Genomic DNA, 24,493 nt, shown 5'->3' on the forward strand with positions numbered 1-24,493 from the left:
CAGCCACTCCCCACCCCACCAGCGTTGATTGATGGATCTCTCCATGTTTAGGTATAGGAAGTGATCTAAAAATCAAGGACAGTAGGACAGGCAGAGACACTGTGGACCACCCTAATAACTTATGGTTCAGGTAGCATGAAAATGATGTAAATTTCCCAATAAAACATTTTCTTGCTTCAGCACTTTGGATAGCAAAATAAAACAATTTATTGTGTCAGTTTAAAAAACACCATGTTTTTTTTTAGTTTTTGTTATTTTTAACTAATGCAAGAAATAACTAAAATTCATTTAAATTTCTAAAGTGCTGGAGCAAGAAATGTTATTTTAAATCAATGTCTATTGACCTGTAGAACAGCCTGAAAGGTGAATCCGTGCACCCGAACCATGCTGATCTTGTCCATATGGACCTATGAATGGCTTGTTGTAACACTCAGTGACAGTCATTAAAAACAACATAATTAACTGAAATTCAACATTTGCTATCAAAGGCCCAGTTCTTTCTGATAACATAGACTGTGCATTAAATCAGTCTCTAACTTTTTCCACAGCTAACCAGCCATAAGCAAGAATAACATTTATTTTGCAGGTTCGAACAGGAAAACTAACCAAATATTATTATAATATTATATTTTGCAACTTCCTCCATCACCGTTAAATAAAAGTTGTCATGAAATAATGGTTAAAATATAAAAACGTTTTTGGTTCCTATAGAGAGCACCTATTGTTTTTCTTTGACATTAAAAATCGTTTCTTGCAGCCAAAGTTCTGTTAAGCTCTAAAAGGATAAACCATTAGCTGTTGTCTTATTATCATAAAAAAACTAACTCACAGTTTTTATTTATTCAGTTTTGATGGAAGTTATAGCCTCATTGGTAACCAATAGCAGTAAGGATTGGAGGAGCAATGCTTTCTGTCTACTGAATGAACCATGTAATAGGCTAGATGTTCACTTCCGATTTGTAACACCATTTCTTCTTTAAATAAACTAAAAAAAATGGTACGGTTACATGGGAGGGAAATGCTGTGAATTTTCTGTCTGGATTTGTAGGCAGAACAGACCCAGCATATCTGCAGGTAAATCTCCAGCAACAGTTCCTACCCAATCATGCAGATTTTGTTGCAGTATGAGGATTTTGGGGCATTATCTGAAAAGAAAATAAGTCAGTGCATTAAAAATCCACAAGTAATCCCCAGCAAAGTCTGCAACATTACATTCAATTGCAGATTTATTGCAGGTTTTGGCTTCCCTGTTGAAGTCAACAGGGAAAAAATGCAAAAAATATGCAGCTTACTACCACTGTAATACTCTGTAGAATACACCTGTGGAAAATTCGCACTGTATCTGCCCATGTAAACATACCCTAATGGTGCTGGAGCATGCCCCATAGTTGCTAAATCTTCTTAAATTGGAACAGTCCCAATAATGATGCTCTGCATGGGTCAACATAAGGCAATACACCTGACATTCTTTGGCTAGGATCACTACATGTTTGGGCTATCAATGATCCCTGTAAAAAATACAATTACGATATACCAGCTGGCCAAATGTATGTCTTTCAAAAGCAAGTCTATGGGTACATTAAATGCACAGGACAGAACATTTTCCTGCTGGTTGTGCTTCACATTCACCCACAAACATGGTGTGAACTTAGCCTTAGTTACACAGGTGTATCAGCAGTATAGATGAAAAGATATACATTTTAAAATTTAGCAACTATGTTACAGGCACACTAAAGGGGATGCCAGCGGGAAAACAAGACAGATTCTGCTTTTCAAATTTGATCACCACAATTCTTTAGTCCACGTAAAAGGAATCTGTCAGCTGCAATTCACATTCCAAACTGCCGACACTGTTAGATACAGTAACTCATAGGCCAAGTTTACATTGTTTCTTCAGTGCTTCCATAATGTAGATAAAAGTTTTTATTATCTGGTGCAAAGAGTCAAAGTGGTCTTCCCAAGCCCCTGAAGTGCTAGGGGCTGGAAAGCCCCCTCGCTCCCCCTCTTAGTCCTGTCACAGCTCAGCCTCCTCATCTCGTTCCTACACTGTGCATACAAATTGTGCACAGGGGGGAGATTTGAGAACAAGGCTTAACTTCCAGCTGACTGTCAATTAAACAGGGACAGGAGAGGGAGCAGGAGACATTCCAGTCTTCAGCATTTCGGGGGCTTTGGAACAATTCTTTGATTCTTTACACCAGAGTTAAAAAGCATTTTCCTATGTTATAGAATCACAGACAGACATATAAAGGTACCACGTGTCTGCTTGGCCTATCAGCTGTCTAACAGTGTTAGCAGTTTGGAATGTGACTTGCAGCTGACAGATTCCCTTTACATCTTTGTGTAAGAGCAGTACCTTTTTATTGTGTTTGTACCATATTAAATATGATTGTTACTTACAGAAAGCACAGTGCTCACACTTCATACTGCTAAGCATTTCGATCTGTGTTTATACCCAGTAGCATTGAAGAGTGGTATGGAGAGTGAGCACTGCTGTCATTAGAGGAACTAACTAATGCAAATAATAATACACATATTAATACTGTATTTTATGGATATGGACTCAGTATTACTAATGCATTAACAGCCTGCATTTACATGACCATTACCCATTTCAATTATGTGAAGAACAATTTCACTATATTGTATTCAATCTTATAACACTGATGTGATGTTGCCATTGCAACCAAACCAATCCTTGTAGCAGTATATGCACAACATGTCAGAAATATAGTATGCACTGATATATCAGGTCTTGGAAATGTGCTCTTAGAGGTTTACTTAGAACTATGACTTCCAGAATACCGGATTGGCTGGGATGGCACTGCAACTTAGTAGACATCCTTCTGCTTGAACAGCCAAAAAAAATTTGACAAAAAAAATTATACTTTCCATAGTTCATTTCAAACTGAATAGTCAGGACAGTAAGGCCTCCTTCACAAACAATTTCTTTTTAAAATAGTAATGTTTTTTTTTCTTGTAAAAAATGCATTGACTTTTAATGGTTTTTCATTACATTATTTGCAAGTTTATTTATTAATGGTTTCAATGCATTTGTAACATGCACTTTTCCGAGTATTTTTCAAGAGCTATATAGGACATCTAAATGAATAATATCTTAGGCTTGGTTCATATATGTCCAGCATCAGGAATAGGTGAACTCAGCCTAGATCTTGATGCAACTGATGCAATAACTGATGACAATGTGCATCAGTTATCATCAGTTGTATAGCATCTGGCATCCATTGTTTCTGGACGCAAGCAAGCTGCGTTCCCCGGTCGGATGCCGTCCGATGTGTCCAACCATCCAGTGTCAAAATTGAGACTCTGGATGATTGTGATCAAAAGAATGGGATCAGTTCTAGCATTAGGGAAACTGCTGGATGCCGGACATATGTGAACCCAGCCTTACACAGATCCAGAAAAATGCAATGTTTGTAGTGCAGTTAACATTGTATATAAACTATCATATAACATTCATTGTTTTTGGGCAAAAAAGAATTATAAAAACCCCAAAAATCGTAGTGTTTTTCTGAAATACTCTGTGTGTGGAGCTACCATAAAAGTGATAAAAAGGAGTGTTTTAATGCTCTCTGTTCACTATGAAGAGTTTCAGTGAACCACAAACTGTCAATGCGGCCTATAGAGGTGACAATTTAATAGGTATGTTTTAGATCCAGACTACTCAGCTGAGATGGTGGTATGGATGCTGTATACAATAATAAGCTGTAAACAAGAAGGGAATGCCAAGCTATCTACAAAGTCAACAGTGGCAGCTGATGAACCTGTTGGAACAGAACATACTAAGTGCTTCCTTGCATGTGTTAAAGCAAAACATTAAATATCAACTGAAGAAAAAATAAAGTACCATTTGACATCTTTTTATCTTCTTCCCCAGTTTGGCACAGTTTGTTATCAAATATATCACTTCAAGTCCCTATACATCACTGGAAGTTCTAGGTCCAGATAAGAAACTGGGTGGCATACAACCGCAGCAAGCAAGCCATAATGACTTCTGGATGTCTGGATTTCTGAAAGCATAAATGATGGGGTTTATGACAGAATTACAGGCAGCTGGCAGGACCAGCGAGTAGGTGTATATCATAGGGTAACTGGAGTCAGCAACTAAGGAGTACACAACGAAGGGAATCCAGCATAGTGCAAAAGTGCCCAGTATGAGAGATAAGGTTGATACCCCCTTCCTTGTGCTGGAGGCATGAGATGTGGCCATAAATTGGTGCTGAACTGCAATCTGCTGGGCATGGCGGAACGCAATTCTGCAAATCTGTAGGTACAGCTGCATCATCAAGGCAAAGAGCAGGAGGAAGGACACCGCTAGTACAGCTGCATTGTTTTTGGTCACTGGTCTCAAGACACTGCAGGAGGTCTGTTCCCTGACACAGTTCCACCCCATGATGGGTAATAAGCCAATACAGATGCAAAGAGCCCATAAGAGGAGTACCATCACATAAGTGAAAGTAAGAGTTCTTTCTGTGTGATATGTCAGGGCATTGTAGAGAGACAAGTACCTGTCCACTGTGATAGCTAAAAGACTAAAGACAGAGGCAGAGAAAGAGGCTAAGAGCAGCCCAGCAGAACTAAGCACTGCCATTTCATTATTAAATACATAGATAATGATAAAATTCACAATGAGTCCTACACCAGCCAGAAGATCAGCCAGCGCCAGGCTGCCGATGAGTATAAACATGGGGGCACGAAGGGAAGGCGTATAGAAGAGTATCGCTATCACTATTGCATTCTCACACGCCATGATTGTCCCTGTTACACAAAGGATAATGTCCCAAGGGTTGACAGAATCATCTGGGGAGAGATCAGACGTGGTGACGGTAGAGGTATTGGTATCCCATGGGTCATAGAAGTGGTGAGACATCCTGCTGGAGGAAGAGTTGTGGAGATACAGGAGGTGTTCCATCGTTGCGGATGCAGGCTGGTGAAGCATTGCTGCATATCAAAGGAAATGTAAAGAGACAGAAGAAAAATGTAAAGATGATGATAAAATAGAAACAGAATGAAGAAACACAGAGTTGAAAACCTCAATGTCATGTTGATGCATTCCAATACATGGCTTTGTATGCTAATGACTGAATAACATGCAAATGTTGTACTACGGGGATAACAAAGCCTCAAGCATCAGTTAGAAACCTATTACAATACTATCATAGATAATACATACTAAGACATTCCATTGTAAGATCTGAATTCTAAGACACTCTGATACCAAAGCAGTTAATATCACTCTGTGCACACATGGCTTTGTACCTTTTATTTTATTCTTTCACATGCAGGATATCTAGCCATGCATGTCAGTCACACAGCAGACTCTGCCAGTGAATGGGCTATAAATTGTCTTTTCTTCAGTAGGTTCTCATGCCCTTGTTCATGCAGTCTCCTTCCTCATCAGCCAAGGTGAGCTGTGAGAAGCAGCCTATTCCTTAAGCATGTGTATGACTGTTCCTACAGAGATGATTACACAGTTTATGCTTTTGCTTCGGCTGCTCGCGAACACTGAAAATGATAGGATATATTATCGTAATAACAATAGATCCCACGATACGCTACACTACAACCTTCCCTGCTGAAATAGCACATCTCTGGATATATATGTGTTTACCCAGGACTAACAATGGATACTATCTATTTTTCCACTGGATTAAACAGATCACAAAGGATTTCACCAAGGTAAGGCTATAACACACAGATCCCTATTCACTGGAGACAGATCATTAGCATGTTGTATCTGCAGGATATTATAATGCAGGATATCCCTGCACTTTCAAGATGCTCCTGACATTAGCTTCAGGCCATTTCTTCTTACCCACATGAGACATGCAGTGTTACCGCAGCATAAATTTCATGCCACCTGCACACGCAAATCCAATATCTAATTATTATTGATCATTCTTTCCTTCCTTGCACCAGATTAGTGATCCCAGTGCACAATAGACTTTTCACTGCATGTGAGATGTCTCTATCAAGTGACCCAGCAGCCCCAGAGAGGCCTGTACTGCAGCTCACAAAGTGCAAGATCAATGTACTTACAGCTGACAGCATGCACAGCCTTCCTGAATATTATACTCCTAAAGCAAGGGCTACCCACGTCATAGGCTGTGTCAGCCAGTATGGATAGTAGGGCATATAGACTATATTTATCAATACCTACAATAGGATATGAAACCATATAGGTAAATTTATCGGTATTAATAAATTAATAATTCTATTTTTAATTGCAGCTATATATGCATTTATTAATAAACATGCTGGGGGAATATATATATATATATATATTAGAAAAAAATATCAAATATTAGCTAGATAGATAATAGACTAATACATGAATAAGTGATAGAGAAATTGCTCTATAAATAGACAGAAGGCTACGGAGATAGAAGTAGTTATACATATCCACAATTGTGTGTGAGGCACATGTACAGTATTTGGGTGAAAAGCATCTTACCTGCTCAATATAGTCAAACATATTTATTATTGTATAATAATATAGTATTATCTTAACTGTTTTTCAGTTGCAGACATCATGCAAGTAACCAACAGACTTAAAAAACTAAGAGATAGATAGATGATAGATGGATGGATAGATAGATGGATAGATGGATAGATTGATACATATACAGATAGAAGCTCCTATAAGATGCCAGTTCTAGCAGGGACATATACACACATACTCTTGTAGACAAGAAGTCTTCCTACCTTCGTTCTGTGATCTCCAGCTCTGTCCCTTTGTGCTAGTCCTTGCAGTGCTTGTTAAGGCTCAATCCTTGGTTAACATTGCTAATACTGCTCCCAGATAGCAGTGGCTTTGACTTGCACTTAATATTCTTGCCCCATTGGGTCTGCTGAGAAATCTCAGCTCTGACGTCAAAGTGTTCGCTTATATTCATGATCAGCTCCCAAGTCTGTGAATCAGAAGGGGCTGTGAGCAGAATAATAATAAGCACACACTCACACACACACTCACACACACACAGGGGCACACACACCACACCTCTGGAATTTCATTCATAAGATTTCTCCCAGTATAGGGACACACCTCCATTGGGTCAGCTCCTACAAACGTGCAGCATTTGCTCTCCATTCTCTGGGGATTCACACTGTCTCCACCGCTCTCATTATAAATGATTGGTATAAAAGCAAAATAACACAGGAAACCCCAATATGGGTCTGTCTGCAAAATCTACACTGCCTACATCCAGGTCATGCAGTCCTGTATTTAGTTGTTCCTATAAAATATAGAAATATTACATTTGTCTCTCACACATACACAGATATATTCTATAAATAGTATTTTTCTTTTCTTTTTTTTTTTTTTTATATAACTGTTTATTTATTCAAGTTTTGTCATTTTTTTCATATTATCAAAAGAGACAAGGTAGAAAACATCAAAGAAAAACTACAATAACATGCAATGCATTTTCCTCACATACTGCATGATTTAACAGTGCAGATGTGCAAAATAATAATAATAATAATAATTAGTAGGATTACTTTATCATTACTGTGCACGTTAATCATCCCTTTAAACATCCCTGGGAATGATAGAGTTAAAAGCGTACAGTTCCGCAGACTATGACATCATTTACACAGGGTGGACTCCGCATTAGAATGTCCATTTAACTCTTTCCTTTCCAGTTTGCACCCGACAGAGCATACAGTCTACCTTTATCCACTAGTATTTGTGAGAAAATGGCAGCTGCTGTCAGGGATTGGTTGCACCGTGTGCCTCATGCCTTACCCCTTTTCAGTGACGTCCTGCCCAGATGTTAATGATGTCATCGGTGCAGGAAGGATTGAGCTGTTCATTAACCCTAACCCCCTAGACGCGGGCAGCCGAGACATCTATTGTGAGGCAGCTTGTCAGTGACAGGGTTAAAGCAACAACCTTTCCTGCGTCATTAAACAATCTTTTGTCCTTTATTTTGCTGCAGAGTACATTTTTTTTATATCTTGCAGACAATACATTTTCTTCTTTGACAACAGTTTCCATAGAAATAATAAGAATGAGGAATCCCTGACCCTCAGGTCTGTCCATTTCATGCCTATGTTAAATACCAAACACCAAAAGACATGCAGAGTTTACAATAATGTGCTTTAATCCGCTTAAGGTCATTGAACTAGTAGTATATTTAGCACAACATCAGCCAAATAAAGGACTGACGGTATTCCAATAAAATATATGCATTAAAACAGCTTAAGATGGGAGAATCCTAGAAACCTGAGACGTTTCAGGGAGTGCTGTTGGATGTATTTTAAAGGGTTAATTCATCAACGCACATCCATAGCAATACTCTGTATAAGGGATAGACGTTATATAAAACCTGAGGTTTAGTGGTTAATCCCGTCAGTAGACGGGGAAGCTGGTGTCGTGGACAACACTGGGTACTCTGTACTAGCTAATGAGGTCTATGGATCAGGCCGCCACTCATCTATCTTGACGCAGTGCACCAGTTCTGGTTCACGGTTTACAAGCTCCTTACATGTGGAGCAGTTTGTTAGGAAGGGTCATATCTATTTTTTTTTTACAATGAAAGCAACAATGTATTTATATTCATTGTATCTGAAAATGTAATATACATAATATTCCCATGTTCATACAACTCCATTTTATTACAGATGATGCCTTACTAGATCACCACCACCACAATGTAATTGTCATACATGGCCTTATAAAAGCCCCTTTGGAGATTTTTTATGGAATTCCCTTGCTGAATTCATTTTTGCACAGAATTTGCTGTGGAAATTAACCCCTGAAATTCAAAGTTCCATTGACTAATAGGCTTTTCTGGGTGGATTCCGACAAAAGTATTAGCATATTCATTCTTTTGTCGAAATCTGGATTCGTATCGGAAGTTCTGTTACATATATTGTGTGCTTGAGGTCAATGGGACTTTGCTGCAAGATGGAACACCCATAGTGTGCATGAGCCCTAACACAATGGGGAGAATTTACTACAACTTTCTGTGCACTAGCGTAGTTTTAGACAGACTGGGAAACATATTCAAAAACTTTTTTGAAAATATGTGCTGTTACACTTTCAACAAGTTGGTGCAGTTCTAAGTGTGCCTGTCAAAATGTTACTCAGTACCTAATCCTGACCATGTACATCTAACTTTTAGGCATCTATCACCTATATTTATTTGAAAAAAAAGTTTTTCTGTAGGTCACAGTGTTAGAAATACTCTCAGGGGAAGGGGTGTGTGTCCCTACCTTGTGGTGGTGGGAGGGGATTGGTGTGTCCTCTCATGTAACCTGGCCCATGAGTCCTCTCTTGTCAATGACTCATGGACAAGCTGATGTACGACTGGTTAGTGTCCCAGTAGGTATGGGGACCCCTAGTGGTGGTATTTTCATTAGCCATTTTCTTTATTAAATATTCCACATTTTTCATCAGTAACAACATATAAAAAGTTTTAGGATTTGACAATGCCCATTTAAACAAGCAAAAAAGGGCACGTTTTCATTTTGAAGATTCTGCTGCAGCATGTCCAGTTATAAATTTAGCAAATTTTACACTTGCACCTGATTTTTGGTACTTTTTGCACATGTGCTAAAATTTTCATGCATGTAACTCTGGTGTCAAATGTGTCTTAAAGTTTTGACACCAATTAGATTTTATGTGCTATAAATTGCCCACTTGGCTTTGTAAATGTGGCTTAAACTGAGGCAGTCTTTAGAAATGGCCCATGAAAGGTGTTGAGTGCATTTCACTATTCTTTCTGGTGCAAACTTTATCAATTCACCACAATTTTGGCACGTGTGGAGCCAAAATTCTGGCATAGGAGGTACAGTAAATGTGGGTCAGTATTTTTTATTTTGGCAAACATATTTATTCATGTAACCAGTGCCCTATACAGAGTGTGTTGTGTTTAAAAAACACCCACTGACCCAAGAAGAGCTGCAAAAAGTCACAAACCAAAACACTTTTTATGTAGTGTATTTTATATTTCACTTTAGAATCTAATATAGTATCTAGGTACAAAAAATGCTAACAACTTAAAATTCTGGAAATAAATCATGCTTCCATAAAAATAATTATTTTCTTCCTATTCTTAATGATAAAGGATCCAGACCTCCAGACATCACCATCAACAGGAACATCCATACCTTAAAGGGAATGGGTCATCAGAAAATGACCTATTGCTTCTCCATGTGAGGTGGGACTGTGGGGCCTTTTTGGTGTAAGGTTCACTACTTCCTTTGCAATATACTAGGCTATCCTATCCCATGGGGTCCAGATATGCCACTCTTACATTTGGGCTTAGATGACATTTCCCTACCAGCTGTTACTGTCATTGTCCACTTTTTTACTGTCACTGTCATTACAATGGCCATTGCAATTAAATGGAAAAGCACGGAGGCGCCTGACTTTCAACTTTTAACTAATGTTACCCACCTTAAGTGAACTATGGAGCACTCTATTGCTTCGGCTCTAGGCCGCCTGTCTCAGTTCTCTATCGCTTGGGTCAAATGGATTGAATTCAAAGCTCTATAATGCAGGCATGTGTTATTTTCTTATTGCCTCCTTCCTTTCCAGTGATTATATTTGCATGAATGACATTTGTACTGCATGATATTATTGTATCTGATTCAATGCCTTATTAAATACATTATAAGTTATAAAAAATGGCCTATTGTTTAAATCAGGTTTGTATGTCCATAATTTTAGAAAAAAAATATATCATTTTGCCATCTATATTTTATAATAATCCTGAAATCCTGCAGTTTTCATTCTGGCCACTAGGTCTAAAACTAAGCTGAGAAAAAATTTACACACATTACAAAACATTTTTTTTAAATCAACTGGTGCCAAAAAGTTACATATATTTGTAAATTACTTCTATTTAAAAATGTTAATCCTTCCAGTACTTATCAGCTGTTGTATGCTTCACAGAAAGTTGTATAATTATTTTCTGTCTGACCACAGTGCTCTCTGCTGACACCTCTGTCCATGTCAGGAACTGTCCTGCTTTGGACAGTTCCTGACATGGACAGAGGTGTCAGCAGAGAGCACTGTGGTCAGACAGAAAATAAATATACAGCTTTCTATGGAGCATACAACAGCTGATAAGTACGGGAAGGATTAAGATTTTTAAATAGAAGGGGCGTGGCTTGGACGTGCATGGCGAAGGACACATAGTCTGTGAGCTCCATCTGTCTCCGACTTCTTAGCATCCTCTCCATGTTCTGCTGGTTCTCTCCTGTGGACCCTTGATTTCCTGCATTTCAGCAGCCTGCCTTGATTACAGGTATTTCACCGGCCGGTCCTTCTCCTGCACTTACAGAAGCCGTCCTAATGGCAGTGGCGGTGGAACTCACCTCCACCATTCAAAAAGAGATACGGTCTGCAATGTCCAGCATTCAGCAGGATCTACATTCACTCGGGACCCGCACTGCCCACATTGAAAACAAGATGGGTGAGTTAACCTCAGCCCACAACACTGTGATAGATACAGTTAACACTATGGAGCATGAGATAGCAGTTCTTAAAGCTAACCTGGCTGACATTATTGATGTCGCAAACATAACATTTTCGGTTTGCGAATGCAAACTTCCGCAAATGTTCGCGAACCGGGCGAACCGCCATTGACTTCAATGGGCAGGCGAATTTTAAAACCCACAGGGACTCTTTCTGGCCACAATAGTGATTTAAAAGTTGTTTCAAGGGGACTAATACCTGGCCTGTGGCATGCTGGAGGGGGATCCATGGCAAAACTCCCATAGAAAATTACATAGTTGATGCAGAGTCTGGTTTTAATCCCCAAAGGGCATAAATCACCTATTATTCCTAAATTCTTTGGAATAACGTGCTTTAGCCCCCTTTAGGCAGCACATAGAGCCCCCCTTTAGGCATCATATAGTTAGATCCCCCCTTTAGGCAGCACATAGATTCCCCCATATTAGGCAGCACATAGTTAGAGCCTCCCTTTAGGCAGCTCATAGAGCCCCCTTAAGGCAGCACTTATTTAAATCCCCCCTTTAGGCAGCACATAGATTCCCCCATATTAGGCAGCACATAGTTAGAGCCCCCCTTTAGGCAGCACTGGTTTTATTTCACAGTCAAAAAAAGATATTTTTTTATTTTTTATTTGAACAACTGTCACACCAAATGTGATTTGCACTAGTGTGAAAATGAGCAAAAAAGGTTGCCAGCGGAGCTCCCCTTTTAAGCAGAGGTCCCCAACAAGGGTGCCTCCAGCAGTTGCAAGACACACTGACTGAACTTATAGCCCTTTTAATACTGTAGTTAGTTGCTTGAAGGAAATTAAGTTTTACACCGGAGTACCCCTTTTAACCAGCTGTTGCAAGACACACGGACAGATATTTGAGCCCTAAAAAGGGCTTTTTTGGGTGCTGTCCTTAAAGCAGATGTTAGACTAGTGCTTTAGGAGTAACGTTCACCCTGAATACACCACCTAGCTGCAACCTAGCTATCGCTTTCCCAATTACAGCAGGAGCAGCTTCTCTGTCCCTCCACTTTCTAAGCCTGCAGCATGCCGAATGAAGGTAAAATGGTGTCCGTGCAGGAGGTAGGAGGGTCTGGAAGGGAGAGACTGCTGCTGATTGGCTGTAATGTGTCTGCTGACTCTGACTCACAGGGTCAAAGTTTACCGCAATGTTAAAGTATAGGGGGCGAATCGAACTTCACTTATGTTCGCCTGGTGATGCGAAGGCGAACATGCTAAGTTCGCTGGGAACTGTTCGCCGGCGAACAATTTGCAACATCTCTAGCTGACGTGGAGGACCATTCTCGGAGAAACAACCTCCGGGTCTGGGGAATATCTGAAGAGATTAAAACTGAGGATATGCTGGACTTTGTGACAGATTATTTTGCGGCCTTTTAACCTTCTGCATCCACGCACGACCTTTTGCTGGATCGAGTGCACCGTCTTCCTAAACCAAAAACAGTTCCAGCCTCTTCTCTGTGGGATACCATCATACGAGTGCATTTTTACCACATAAAGGAGAAGATTGTTTTGGCTGCCCGCCAATTGACTACCTTACCTGAAAGATTCCAGCACCTGTCCATCTTCGCTAATCTCTCTGTGGCTACAATGGCACATCGATGGGAGTTCTCTAAAAGCACTAGCATACTCAGGGCGCATAGAGTTCCCTACAAATGGGGATTCCCCACCAAGATTATCGCAACCTACAAAGGATCCAAGCATACTGCAGCTTCTCTGTAGGATTTACTGGCGCTTTATTCCACATGGCATCTCTTCCCTCCATTGTCTGCAGAACCTGAGGTCCCCACCCACCCTCCATGTAAGATATCTGCTGACTGGACTGTGGTACAGTATGGCAAAAGAAAGTCTGTTGAAAGTATGTTTATTCAGGGGTATAGCTTTTGTTTTGCCGTATAGGCACACGTTATGGTATGGGTTTCTGTTCTCCTGTATCCCCCCGTAGGTGACTTCCTTCCTGGGTCACCATGATGATAATTATGTTGCTCTAATATTTTGTTTGGCATCCTGTTGATGCTCCTACCTGTTGCTGTTTTTTTAATGTATTTTTCTGCACACTCTCTAGATTACTTACTGGTATGCAATTGGTGTGTCAGGCCGCCTGTTTTTCTCTACCGAGCAATGGTCATACAAATTGCTTCTATTGTTAGGGGTCTAAATTCTCCCTACAAACGATCACTAGTCTGGGCTGAAGCCAAACGTCTGGGAGCGGACATTTTCTGTTTACAGGAAACACACCTGTCGGAATTGGATTCTATCTGACTGAGACATAAAAACTTCCCTCATATTTTCTTTGCTCACGCTTCTAAAAAAAAAAAGGGGCGTAGCATTGGCTATCAAGGACTCTATTGCGATTTCTGATGTTGTGGTTGAGGCAGACTGCGGTGGCAGGTTTCTGATTGTTAATTGTTCTCTTAATACTCTGCTGTAAACTGTAGTAATAGTTTATGCTCCTAACAGGAAGCAACATGCATTCGTTTAACACGTCCTGTCTAGGGTAGTGAGATTCACTCCAGCAAGCTGCCTTATTGTGGTGGGTGACTTAAATTCTACTTTGTGGCCCTCTGTGGATTCAACCTCACCTTCACATTGTCCAGAACCTACACCTATTTTTACAACAATTTCTAACCAGGAGCTCTATGACATTTGGAGAATCCAACATTCTAGTGAACGAGATTTTTCGTTTTTCTCCCACCCCCATAACATATATATTAGAATTGATTTTTTTCTTGGCTAGTAGGTCCCTGTTACCTTTTATCTCTAAATCACAAATACACACTATCACCTGGTCAGACCACGCACCCATTACTATCCATATATAGGAGAGATCTCCCAATCTGAAGTCCAGCTTGTGGTGTGCTAGCCCATATGTTCTTCAGCACCCAACCTATAAACCCAAGCTACATGATGACATTTCTTCCTCTTTTAATTTAAACATAGGAACCGTGACTATCGAAACAATGTTATGGTGTGCATAAGCCACTGTACATGGAATCATTATTGGTCAGTCTGCTCACCACGGTAGACAGGTGAGGGAAAAACGCCTTTCACTACAAATGGATCTCGTTGCCCTACACAGACAAAACAAGGTCTCGCATTCCCCTGATGTTCAAGTACGAATTTCTGCCTAGGCTACAGAGTTACACGCCTTAGACCTTCAAAAATTTGTTCTTGCGCTTAGATGCTTGAAAATGACTTCGTATTGGTATGCCATCAAACCAGGGAAAATCGTGGCTAGACAGATTAAAGTTAGAGTGGCGAAAAGCCGCATACCTTATCTCTCTCTTCCAGATGGAACTAAAGCTTTTGACCCAAAAGCTATTGCGATTGCTATGGAGACTTATTATGAGACACTGTACAACCTTTCTTATGCGGATTATTCCTCTCTGCCTACTCCTCTTGCTATTTCCGATTTCCTTTCCCATGTCTCTCTCCCTGGAGGCTATTGCATCCCTTTCTCTCCCCTTTTCCCCCTCAGAGGTGCTTGGTGCAATCAGAGCGTTGAAGGGATCGAAATCCCTGGGTCCTGATAGGATAGTGAATGAGCTGTATAAACACCATGCAGAACTTTTAGCCCCCCCCCCCACCTTACGGACCTTTTTTATGAGATTGCACACACAGGCCAGATTACAGCTGAAATGCTAGAGGCAGTAGTCGTTACCCTACCTAAACCGGGGAAATCACCAACGGAGCCCCCTAATTTCTGTACCATCTCCCTGTTGAACTCCGACCTTAAATTATACTCGAAATTGTGGGCTAATCGCATCACTGAAATTCTCCCATTACTGATACATGCTGATCAAGTTGAATTCGTTAAGGAACGATAGTCGTCTGACGGCACTAAGCGTTTCCTTTACATCATCGCGGCTGCCCACCGGGGCTGGACGCCTTCTCTGCTCCTGTCCCTGGACGCAGAGAAGGCATTTGACTGGGTACACTGGGGATATTTACGAGCAGTCCTTTCTAAATTTGCTTTTCTGCCCCCTGGTGATTATGGCTCTGATGTCACTTTATTCCTCCCTGTCCGCTAAAGTCTTCACTTCCAGTGCTTTATCGTCACCCTTTTCCATAACTAATGGGAGGAGGCAAGGTTGTCCCCTCTCCCCCTTTGCGGAGCACCTTTGGAGTGATCCCAATATAACGGGGGTAGTGGTGGGAGGGGAAGAGCACAAAATAGGGCTTTTACCGATGACGTTCTGATTGCATTGACTTCTGTACAATCCCTAGCTAATGTTCTACATCTTATTTCCCACTTTAGTGCTGCATGCTTCTACAAACTTAAGACTTCTAAATCTACTATTCTCCCCTTACATTTAGACCAAAGCGACAAAGCCACTATTTTGGATTTATATCCCCTCCAATGGACCACTGATGGACTCACATATTTGGGTGTCTACCTTACTCCTTCCCCTTCTAAACTAGTTTCCTCTAATCTATCTGCTCTAACTTCCCAGCTTACTCGCGACACTAAACTATATTCTCATCTTTCACTTTCCTGGTTTGGTCGCATAGCTGTCGTAAAGATGTTTCTCTTACTAAGTATTCTATATATGTTTTGCAACTTACCAGTTAAGATTCCGGAGGTGGCCATTAAAAGACTTCAATCACAAATCATGCGTTTCATCTGTCAGGGAGGAAGGGCGAGAATATCGGCTAGGATCTTGTTCTTACCAACTAACTTAGGTGGCTTAGGATGTCCGTATCTTCTTAACTATTACAGGACAGCACACCTGGTAGGTCTTAAACAGTGGTGGAGGATAAAATCTGACGCTATATGGTTGCCCATGGAAGCGGCTATTGTGGGAGCACCCTCCCTACAACATTTAGTGTGGAAAGTGGCTATCTTCAACTCTCGTATATCTACCTTCAGCCCTACTATATCCGCTAGTCTCGATATATGGCTGCTTGCTATTTCTTCTCACCTCCTAACTCCTATCTCTTTCTCTTCTACCACCATCTCTATTCTTCACTCCCTCTTACCTCATGTTAACTTCTCTAACTGGCAGGCACAGGGCATTTTATGTCTGGGTGACATTAGTGTCCAGGGTATATTGTTATCCTTTGATACAATTAGATCTAAATATTCAGTACCGGTGAACAACTTCTACAAGTTTCTCCAACTTAGGCACTTTCTTTCATCACAAGCGGGGGGGGGGGGGAGAGGATGGGTAGACATATTGTACACTTCCTACTTCACTAACAGAGTACGAGTGAAAGGGGGAATTTCAGTCACTTACCGTCATTCATTACAACTATTGACACCTACCGCTTATCTGTTTAAAATGTCTTGGGAAAAGGATTTGGGTATCCTGATATGGGAGGATTAATGGTCTTCTATATATACCTTACCATTCCAACTTTCCAAATGTACAGGTACAGGTGGTACTATACTCCTGACCACCTGTCAAAAATCTATCCACAAACTAACCCTAAGTGTTGGGGCGAGGTTTTCCACCTGCTTAACAAATTTCTGGATGATCATATACCTTGGGGCCAGAGCATGGCACTGCTTTCTTTGCATCTGCAAGACCTTCCTGTGGACGTTAAAACCATTGCATTCCATATTCTCACAACAGCTCGCATTCTAATAGCATCTCTTTGGAAGTCGCAGGACATTCTAGACATCTCAACAGAAGTAATTTATAAATCTGTTTAACTGTTGATTAAATTATTTTTTTTTATTTGCACCGGAGTACCACTTTAAGGGGTACCTAACTTAAGGTTCTCACCTAGGTAAAGGGAACTTGTGGATGTTATTCACTCCAATTCAGTCTCTCAAAATACAGTAGGCCTCATGGTATGAAATTCAAGTAATCCACAAACAGTATCTCCCATAAATAAGTAGCACCAAACGAGGAAGATGGAGATAAAATCATAAGCTTTATTGTACAAACATAATGATAAAAGTAATAAACATGAGGATCAGTGACAGCCAGAAAAAATGTGCAATGATCTAATCTAAGATATTCTCTTGGGAGGCAGTACCAATAATAGTTGTATATGGACAACAAAATTCACAAGAAGAAAATAATGCCACAAGGTGCATAGATAAATAAGGCAAGCCTGATCAATAAAATACAAGAGAAGAGACAGTGTGGAGATATGGAATAATCTGTAGTGTCATGTGGGGCTAAAATAAACAGAGAATGAAGGGTGTAAGTGCAGGACCAGGTAAAAAAATGAATGAAAACACTGGCCCAATTGTCCCAACAACAATTCTATCGGCAAAAGAAGAAAACCCCAGGAGGGGAAAGGCCACCACAGCACATACAGAATCACCACATTACACTCACTGAGTCAGATCACACACAACCTCTACGCCGTTTCGCTACCCGATTCACGGCGGACACCACACCTCCAGCACTTAAGGGTTTTTACGTTTACGCCGTTCACTGTACGGGATCATTAACATTATATTTTGATAGTTCGGACATTTACGCATGCCGCGATACCAAATATGTTTATATTTTAAAAAATTACGCTTTTTGGGGGTAAAATGGGAAAAACTGACAATTTTCATTTTTATTGAGGGAGGGGATTTTTCTTTTTTTTTACTTTTTTTTTTACATTTATTTTTTTTAACACTTTTTATGTCCCCATAGGGGACTATCTATAGCAATCATTTGATTGCAAATACTGTTCAGTGCTATGCATAGGACATAGCATTGATCAGTATTATCGGCTTTCACCTGCTCTGGTCTTCTCGATCTCAGACCAGAGAAGGAGATGCCGGGAGACAGAGGCAGGTGAGGGGACCTCCGTCCGCCATTACAGATGATCGGATCCCTGCGGCAGTGTGATCATCTATTTTAGCATGCGCATTGCTGCAGATGCCGTGATCTGTACTGATCACGGCATCTGAGGGGTTAATGGCAGAAATCTGCTTGATCGCGGATGTCGGCCATTACCGGCGGGTCCCTGTGTATGACATGAGCACCGGTCCGATGCTCGCGGTCAAACACAGGACATAAATGTATGTCTTGGTTCGCGAAGTACCACCAAACCAAGATGTATATTTAAGTCCTTGGTCATTAAGGGGTTAAATGTAGAATAAATAAAGCCATAGCAAGGTGTTTCGGAGGTAAAAGACTACAGCCTTCCTCATAAGGCAATCACTATAAATAAATAAATATAACCAGCTTTCGGTGAGACACACCTGAGAAGATCTACAGACAGTAGGTAGGTATTTTTACCCTTCTATATACTGTATTTATTTATTCATGTTGCCTGACAAAGGAGACTGAAGCTTAATACCTAAGCCTAATATGCACTTCCATGGCTTTATTTTATTTTATTGTACATTTAAATACATAACTTAACCTCAGATAAATAGAGGTTTCAGAGATTTTATAAAAATAGATCCTCTTCTACTTCTACTTATTCACGGATCCTTGGATTTCATACCTCGAGACCCATTGTATTTTGAGTGGCTGACTTGGAGAGGGGAGAGTGAATAACATCCACACATCCCCCCACTGTGAAGAAAGTACATCTTTATTGTTACCATATATGTATATACCTAAGTGTAAACCTTTATGTAGGATACCCCTGATAATGGCCATTTGCCTTTTTTCCCTTGTGTAAAACTAAGCTGAGACAAATTTTCCAGTGATGCCTTTGGCTACTTTCACACTATGGTTCATAAATCTATATTTGTGTTCGGGGCTTCACGCTCATGCTCGTGGTTACAGCAATACATACGTACCTGTATGGAAAATAATATACTAAACCTAACGGTCAGAATTGTGCCCAATGACCGCGACGGAGGGCACGCCTATAGTGGGCATGCCCTGTAATAGATAATTGAAAAAAGGGAGGGTTGGGAGGGTTCCGCAAAATGTGACGTACGCCCCTCCCGTAGGAGCAGGGGCGTTATGTACCCCCGCCCCTAACCACAACTACTTGACACCCCGCCTGAACACGTGTGGGGCGGAGCTCCCGCCCCTCACACAAATTCAGCCAATAGGCTTCCCACTTGTGTTCGGGGCTTCACGCTCATGCTCGTGGTTACAGCAATACATACGTACCTGTATGGAAAATAATATACTAAACCTAACGGTCAGAATTGTGCCCGATGACCGCGACCGAGGGCACGCCTATAGTGGGCAAAAATGAACCTGGTAGGAATAGAAAAAGGGTTAATAAACATGGATCAAACACCAACAATCTTAACACGTACTCCAAATTCAACCTCTAAATTGAGATCAAAATAAAGAATCTGCAAATTACTTAGCCTAGTAATTGATGCCTGGAACCAATGAGCTGATGGAGACTTACTATTCTGTAATCAACGAGTCGGCTTTGAAACCAGATCAAACTGACATACAAGCAGATAAATGCCTCTTCAACATGCTTGCCTGTGAAATTGTGGTAAGAGGGAAACCCATAGATACCTATCAGGCCCCCTGTGAAACTATCCAGTCCCCACTATTAGTTGGCAAAAATAAACTGTTAGCAAGTGACCCACAGCACGCTGACAGACCATTCCTGAGTGACATAAATTATTTCCATGAAAATATGTCTGTGACAACAATTTCACAGTGAATGCTCCTGCAGACGTGGCAGGTAAGAAGTTTACAACCGCCTACTTGTCGTGATGTAATTGCTCAGTAGACGTGCCAATAAAACAATTCCGCAGTGCCTTCCCCTGCAGAAGTTGCAGGTAGCATGGGTATACAACAGTCTGTGAAGTGTGATATTATCGCTCTGAAGCTGTGTCCCTAGCAGCAATTGCTTGGTGCATCCCCCTGCAGACGTGGCCGGTATCACAGGTATACAACGGCCTGTGAATCGAGATGTTATTGCTCTGAAGACGTGTCAGTACCAATAACCTGCGTGGTGCCTCCCCCTGCAGACATGGCAGGCGTAACTGGTAAACAAGCCACCTATATGTCATAATAATAATTGCTGTACAGCCGTGTCAGTACAATAACCTGCGTGGCATATTTTTCCCTTTTTTTTTTTTTTTTTTTACAAAAGTGGCAGGCATAACAGGTAAACCACCACCTATGTGTCGTAATGTTGCTCTGAAGATGTGTACGTAGCCATAATTACATGGTGCATCCCCTTGCAGACGTGCAGGTATAATGGGTGTGCAACAGCCTATGAATCGAGATGTTATTGCTCTGAACACATGACAGATAACAATAACCTGCATGGTGCCTCCCCCTGCAGACGTGGCAGGCCTATCAGGAAACCAACCACCTATGTGCCATAATATTATTTCTCTGAAGATGTGTCAGTAGCAAGAATTTCGTGGTTCATCCCCTGCAGATGTGGCAGGTATGATGGGTATACAACACCCTGTGAATCGAGATGTTATTGCTCTGAATACGTGTCAGTAACAATAACCTGCATGGTGCCTCCCCCTGCAGACGTGGCAGGCATAACAGGTAAACAACCACCTATGTGTCGTGATGTTATTGCGCTGAAGATGTGTCAGTAGCAACTATTACGTGGTGCAGACCTGCAGACGTGGCAGGTATAACGGGTATACAATAGCCTATGGATCGAGATGTTATTGCTCTGAATGCGAGTCAGTAACAATAACCTGCGTGGTGCCTCCCCCCTGCAGACGTGGCAGGCATAACAGGTAAACAACCACCTATGTATCGTGATATTGTTGCGCTGAAGATGTGTCAGTAGCAACAATTCCGTGGTGCATCCCCTGCAGACGTGGCAGGTATGACGGGTGTACAACAGCCTGTGAATCGAGATGCTATTGCTCTGAATACGTGTCAGTAACAATAACCTGCGTGGTGCCTCCCCCCTGCAGACGTGGCCGGCATAACAGGTAAACAACCACCTATGTGTCGTGATGTTATTGCGCTGAAGATGTGTCAGTAGCAACAATTCCGTGGTGCATCCCCTGCAGACGTGGCAGGTATGACGGGTGTACAACAGCCTGTGAATCGAGATGTTATTGCTCTGAATACGTGTCAGTAACAATAACCTGCATGGTGCCTCCCCCCTGCAGACGTGGCAGGCATAACAGGTAAACAACCACCTATGTGTCGTGATGTTATTGCGCTGAAGATGTGTCAGTGCAACAATTCCGTGGTGCATCCCCTGCAGACGTGGCAGGTATGACGGGTGTACAACAGCCTGTGAGTCGAGATGATATTGCTCTGAATACGTGTCAGTAACAATAACCTGCGTGGTGCCTCCCCCTGCAGACGTGGCAGGCATAACAGGTAAACAACCACGTATGTGTATCATGGCGTTATTTCTCTGAAGGAATGTCAGTAACAACAACCAGCATAATGCCTCCCCCTGCAATGTGGCAGGTATAACGGGTGAACCACCACCTGTGTGTAATACTATCGTTGTTCTGAAGCAGTGTCGGACAATAGTCTGTGTGTGCCTCCCCCCTGTGGTTGTGGCAGTCACAACAGGTAAACCACCCCCTACGTAATAATGTTGTTTTTCTGAAGGCGTGTCAGTAATAATGACCTGTGGGGCCTCCCCCCTGCAGAAGTGGCTGGCATGACAGGTACTGACAACCTGTCAGTGTGAAGTAACTTTTGGCAATAACTGGACACTATAACGTAAGCCCCCAAGCGTGAGCACAGTGTAGTTAATATCGTATGAGCTGTACGATGGTATGTGCATCCTAGAACTGCATGCACTGTATCGAAGTACTCACTACGTACCGTGAATACTATAAGCATATACAGCACAGCGACACCACCACCTCGCCGATGCCGTACCCCATCATATGGCAACAATGCCACGAACGTCCAAACAACCCGAATGCCGGTCGCATGGAACCCAAAGAACCAATCCCCACCCACGCACAACCAGTCCCGTGTCAAGAGTGCATGTGTGGCACAAAAGCAATGGATGGCTGAACAATGAGAGTGCATGAAAACAGTAAGAGCTAAGGACGAATGAACAGCATGGTATGGATGCTATGAGCGCATGGACCGTATGAATGTCATAGGTGAATGTCAATGCCACGGGCCATTTGGCCCGTGTAACTGCCGTGAGCGGATGATCGGTATAAATATCCTTAGCTTGTGATCCGAATAAAGCTATTGCATATGGACAGTATGACTATGCGTGTATGAACCGCGAGCAAGCCAAAAAAGCGGAAGACCAGAATGCCAATAACGTATGAAACCATATGCTTTAACAACCCAGTGATGATGCCATGGACGTATGTAAACACCATGAGCATATGACCACTATAGAACCAAGAGCTTATGAACAGTATAACAGCCATGGGTGTCTGCAACAGTATCAGTGCCGTGAGAGTATGACCAGAATGTATGTTGTGATCATGTAAATGGTAAACACCATGTGCATAAAACAGCAACTCGTGGGTGTGAACAGTATAAGATTGTGAACAAGCGGTCAGTGTAAATACCATGAGCGGTATACATGCCACGGGTGTCTGCAGTGTATGACTGGCCCGAGCGAACCGACAGTACAACTACTATGGCTTGACCAGCATGAATGCCACAAACATATCGTCAGTATGTTCCATGAGCGAATGGATACCATGAGCACCTAAGAACGTATAGCCATAACATGTAGACTGCCAATGCCATGCGCAAAACGCCCCGAGTGTGCGCACGGCATGATGCCATGAACAAGTGAGCGATACCAGTGGCATGAGCTCTAAACAGCATGAACACTGTGCGCTCGCCCAGAGTATGCCCCACCAGCATGTACATGAAATGTCATGAATGGAAGAACAGTGTAAATGCCCCGTGATCAGTATGCAACAGTGTAGATGTCCTGACCATATTAACAGTATAGACGTCCTGAGCATATCAACAGAATAAATGCCATGAGCATAACAAAACAATAACTGCCAAGGCGCATGAACGGCGCAAAAGCTGCAGCAAACGCCCAGTGTCAATGCCACGGCATATGCACAGTGCAAATGCGATTGGCGTATGAACAAATGCGTATGAGATAGATACCTTGAGCGTATGGACAGCTTAGTGCTAAAAGCATATGAATAGTGTGAATGTTATGATTGTGAATACAGTAAGCCAAGAGCGTGCATACAGTATTGGTGCCATGAGCGGGAGGACGGAGAGAAACAATGAGCGTGAGAACCGAGTGAAATGCTATGAGCACCTGAACAGTATACCAGGCCATGAGTAAAGGAAAACCATGAGCATATGAACAGTGTAAATGCTGAGAGCGCATGGACAGTATAATGCCGTGACAACGAACGTATGAACAGAATAAATGTCATTATATATATATATATTTTTTTTATATATATATATATATATATATATATATATATACATATATATATATATATTTTTTTTATATATATATATATATTTTTTTTTTATACCATTTTACCGAGGTTGGTATTTGACCATTGATAATTTATATTGGGGATCTTGGCAGACTATTGCGCTGTGTTCATTTCAACCTAATGCAGTAATAATATAGTATATAATCTTATAACTACAATGACAGAAAAACTATTACCTAACCATGTGCTTGAACTTAAAAATGACCTTCATGTTATGATGAACTAAGCTTGCAACACCCTTCCAAATAAGCATGTATATATATGTACACATACATGCATGCACCCCTATACATATACACATATGAACCCATGCACTTTTTTTATTTTTTATTTTTATTTTTATTTTTTATATACCTCTTTATCTGTAACCAGAATAACTGACCGCACACGTGCGCACGCAGCGCCACATGGCGGCGGCGTTCGTGTACTGCAGCGAGCCGGAGCTGGAACTGAACTGCCGGAACTTGCCTCCTAGAACACCGGACCCGTGTCGGCGTTGCGGAGGCGAGTCCCCGAGAGGGTTTATGATAACTAACAACTACGTGCCGTATGAACACTTAACCTCCGTGGCCCCCCGGGAACCATACAGCAGTGTTCGGCAGCGCTGCAGCCCCACATGTCTGCCAGCTACTTGTTACAGTGACCCGCAGTACGGCTATGTAAGTTACTTAATATAGGAGCGAATAAAATAAAACAGCAATTCAAATGGCCGGGG

The 24,493-nt window shown here is 41.6% G+C and overlaps 1 protein-coding gene across 3 annotated transcripts in view; it reads right to left on the reverse strand.

Moving 5' to 3' along the window:
- Positions 1–2,967: 2,967 nt before the first annotated feature.
- LOC130290847 (G-protein coupled receptor 12-like) overlaps positions 2,968–24,493 on the reverse strand; it is a 51,904-nt gene continuing 30,378 nt past the window's right edge. The window contains exons 1-3 of one of the 3 annotated variants that reach the window (XM_056538977.1): positions 7,067–7,228; positions 6,727–6,932; positions 2,968–4,962 (exon numbers count right to left, since the gene is read on the reverse strand). In XM_056538977.1, coding sequence (XP_056394952.1) covers positions 3,938–4,960 — 1,023 coding nt within the window. In that variant the 5' untranslated portion in view covers positions 4,961–4,962; positions 6,727–6,932; positions 7,067–7,228 and the 3' untranslated portion in view covers positions 2,968–3,937. Of the gene's footprint in view, positions 4,963–5,280; positions 5,395–6,726; positions 6,933–7,066; positions 7,229–24,493 lie in introns of those variants that run through there. The other 2 variants (XM_056538979.1, XM_056538980.1) reach the window with 2 other exon arrangements.

The sequence above is a fragment of the Hyla sarda genome, chromosome 9, assembly GCF_029499605.1.
Source record: "Hyla sarda isolate aHylSar1 chromosome 9, aHylSar1.hap1, whole genome shotgun sequence".
NCBI lineage: Eukaryota > Metazoa > Chordata > Amphibia > Anura > Hylidae > Hyla > Hyla sarda.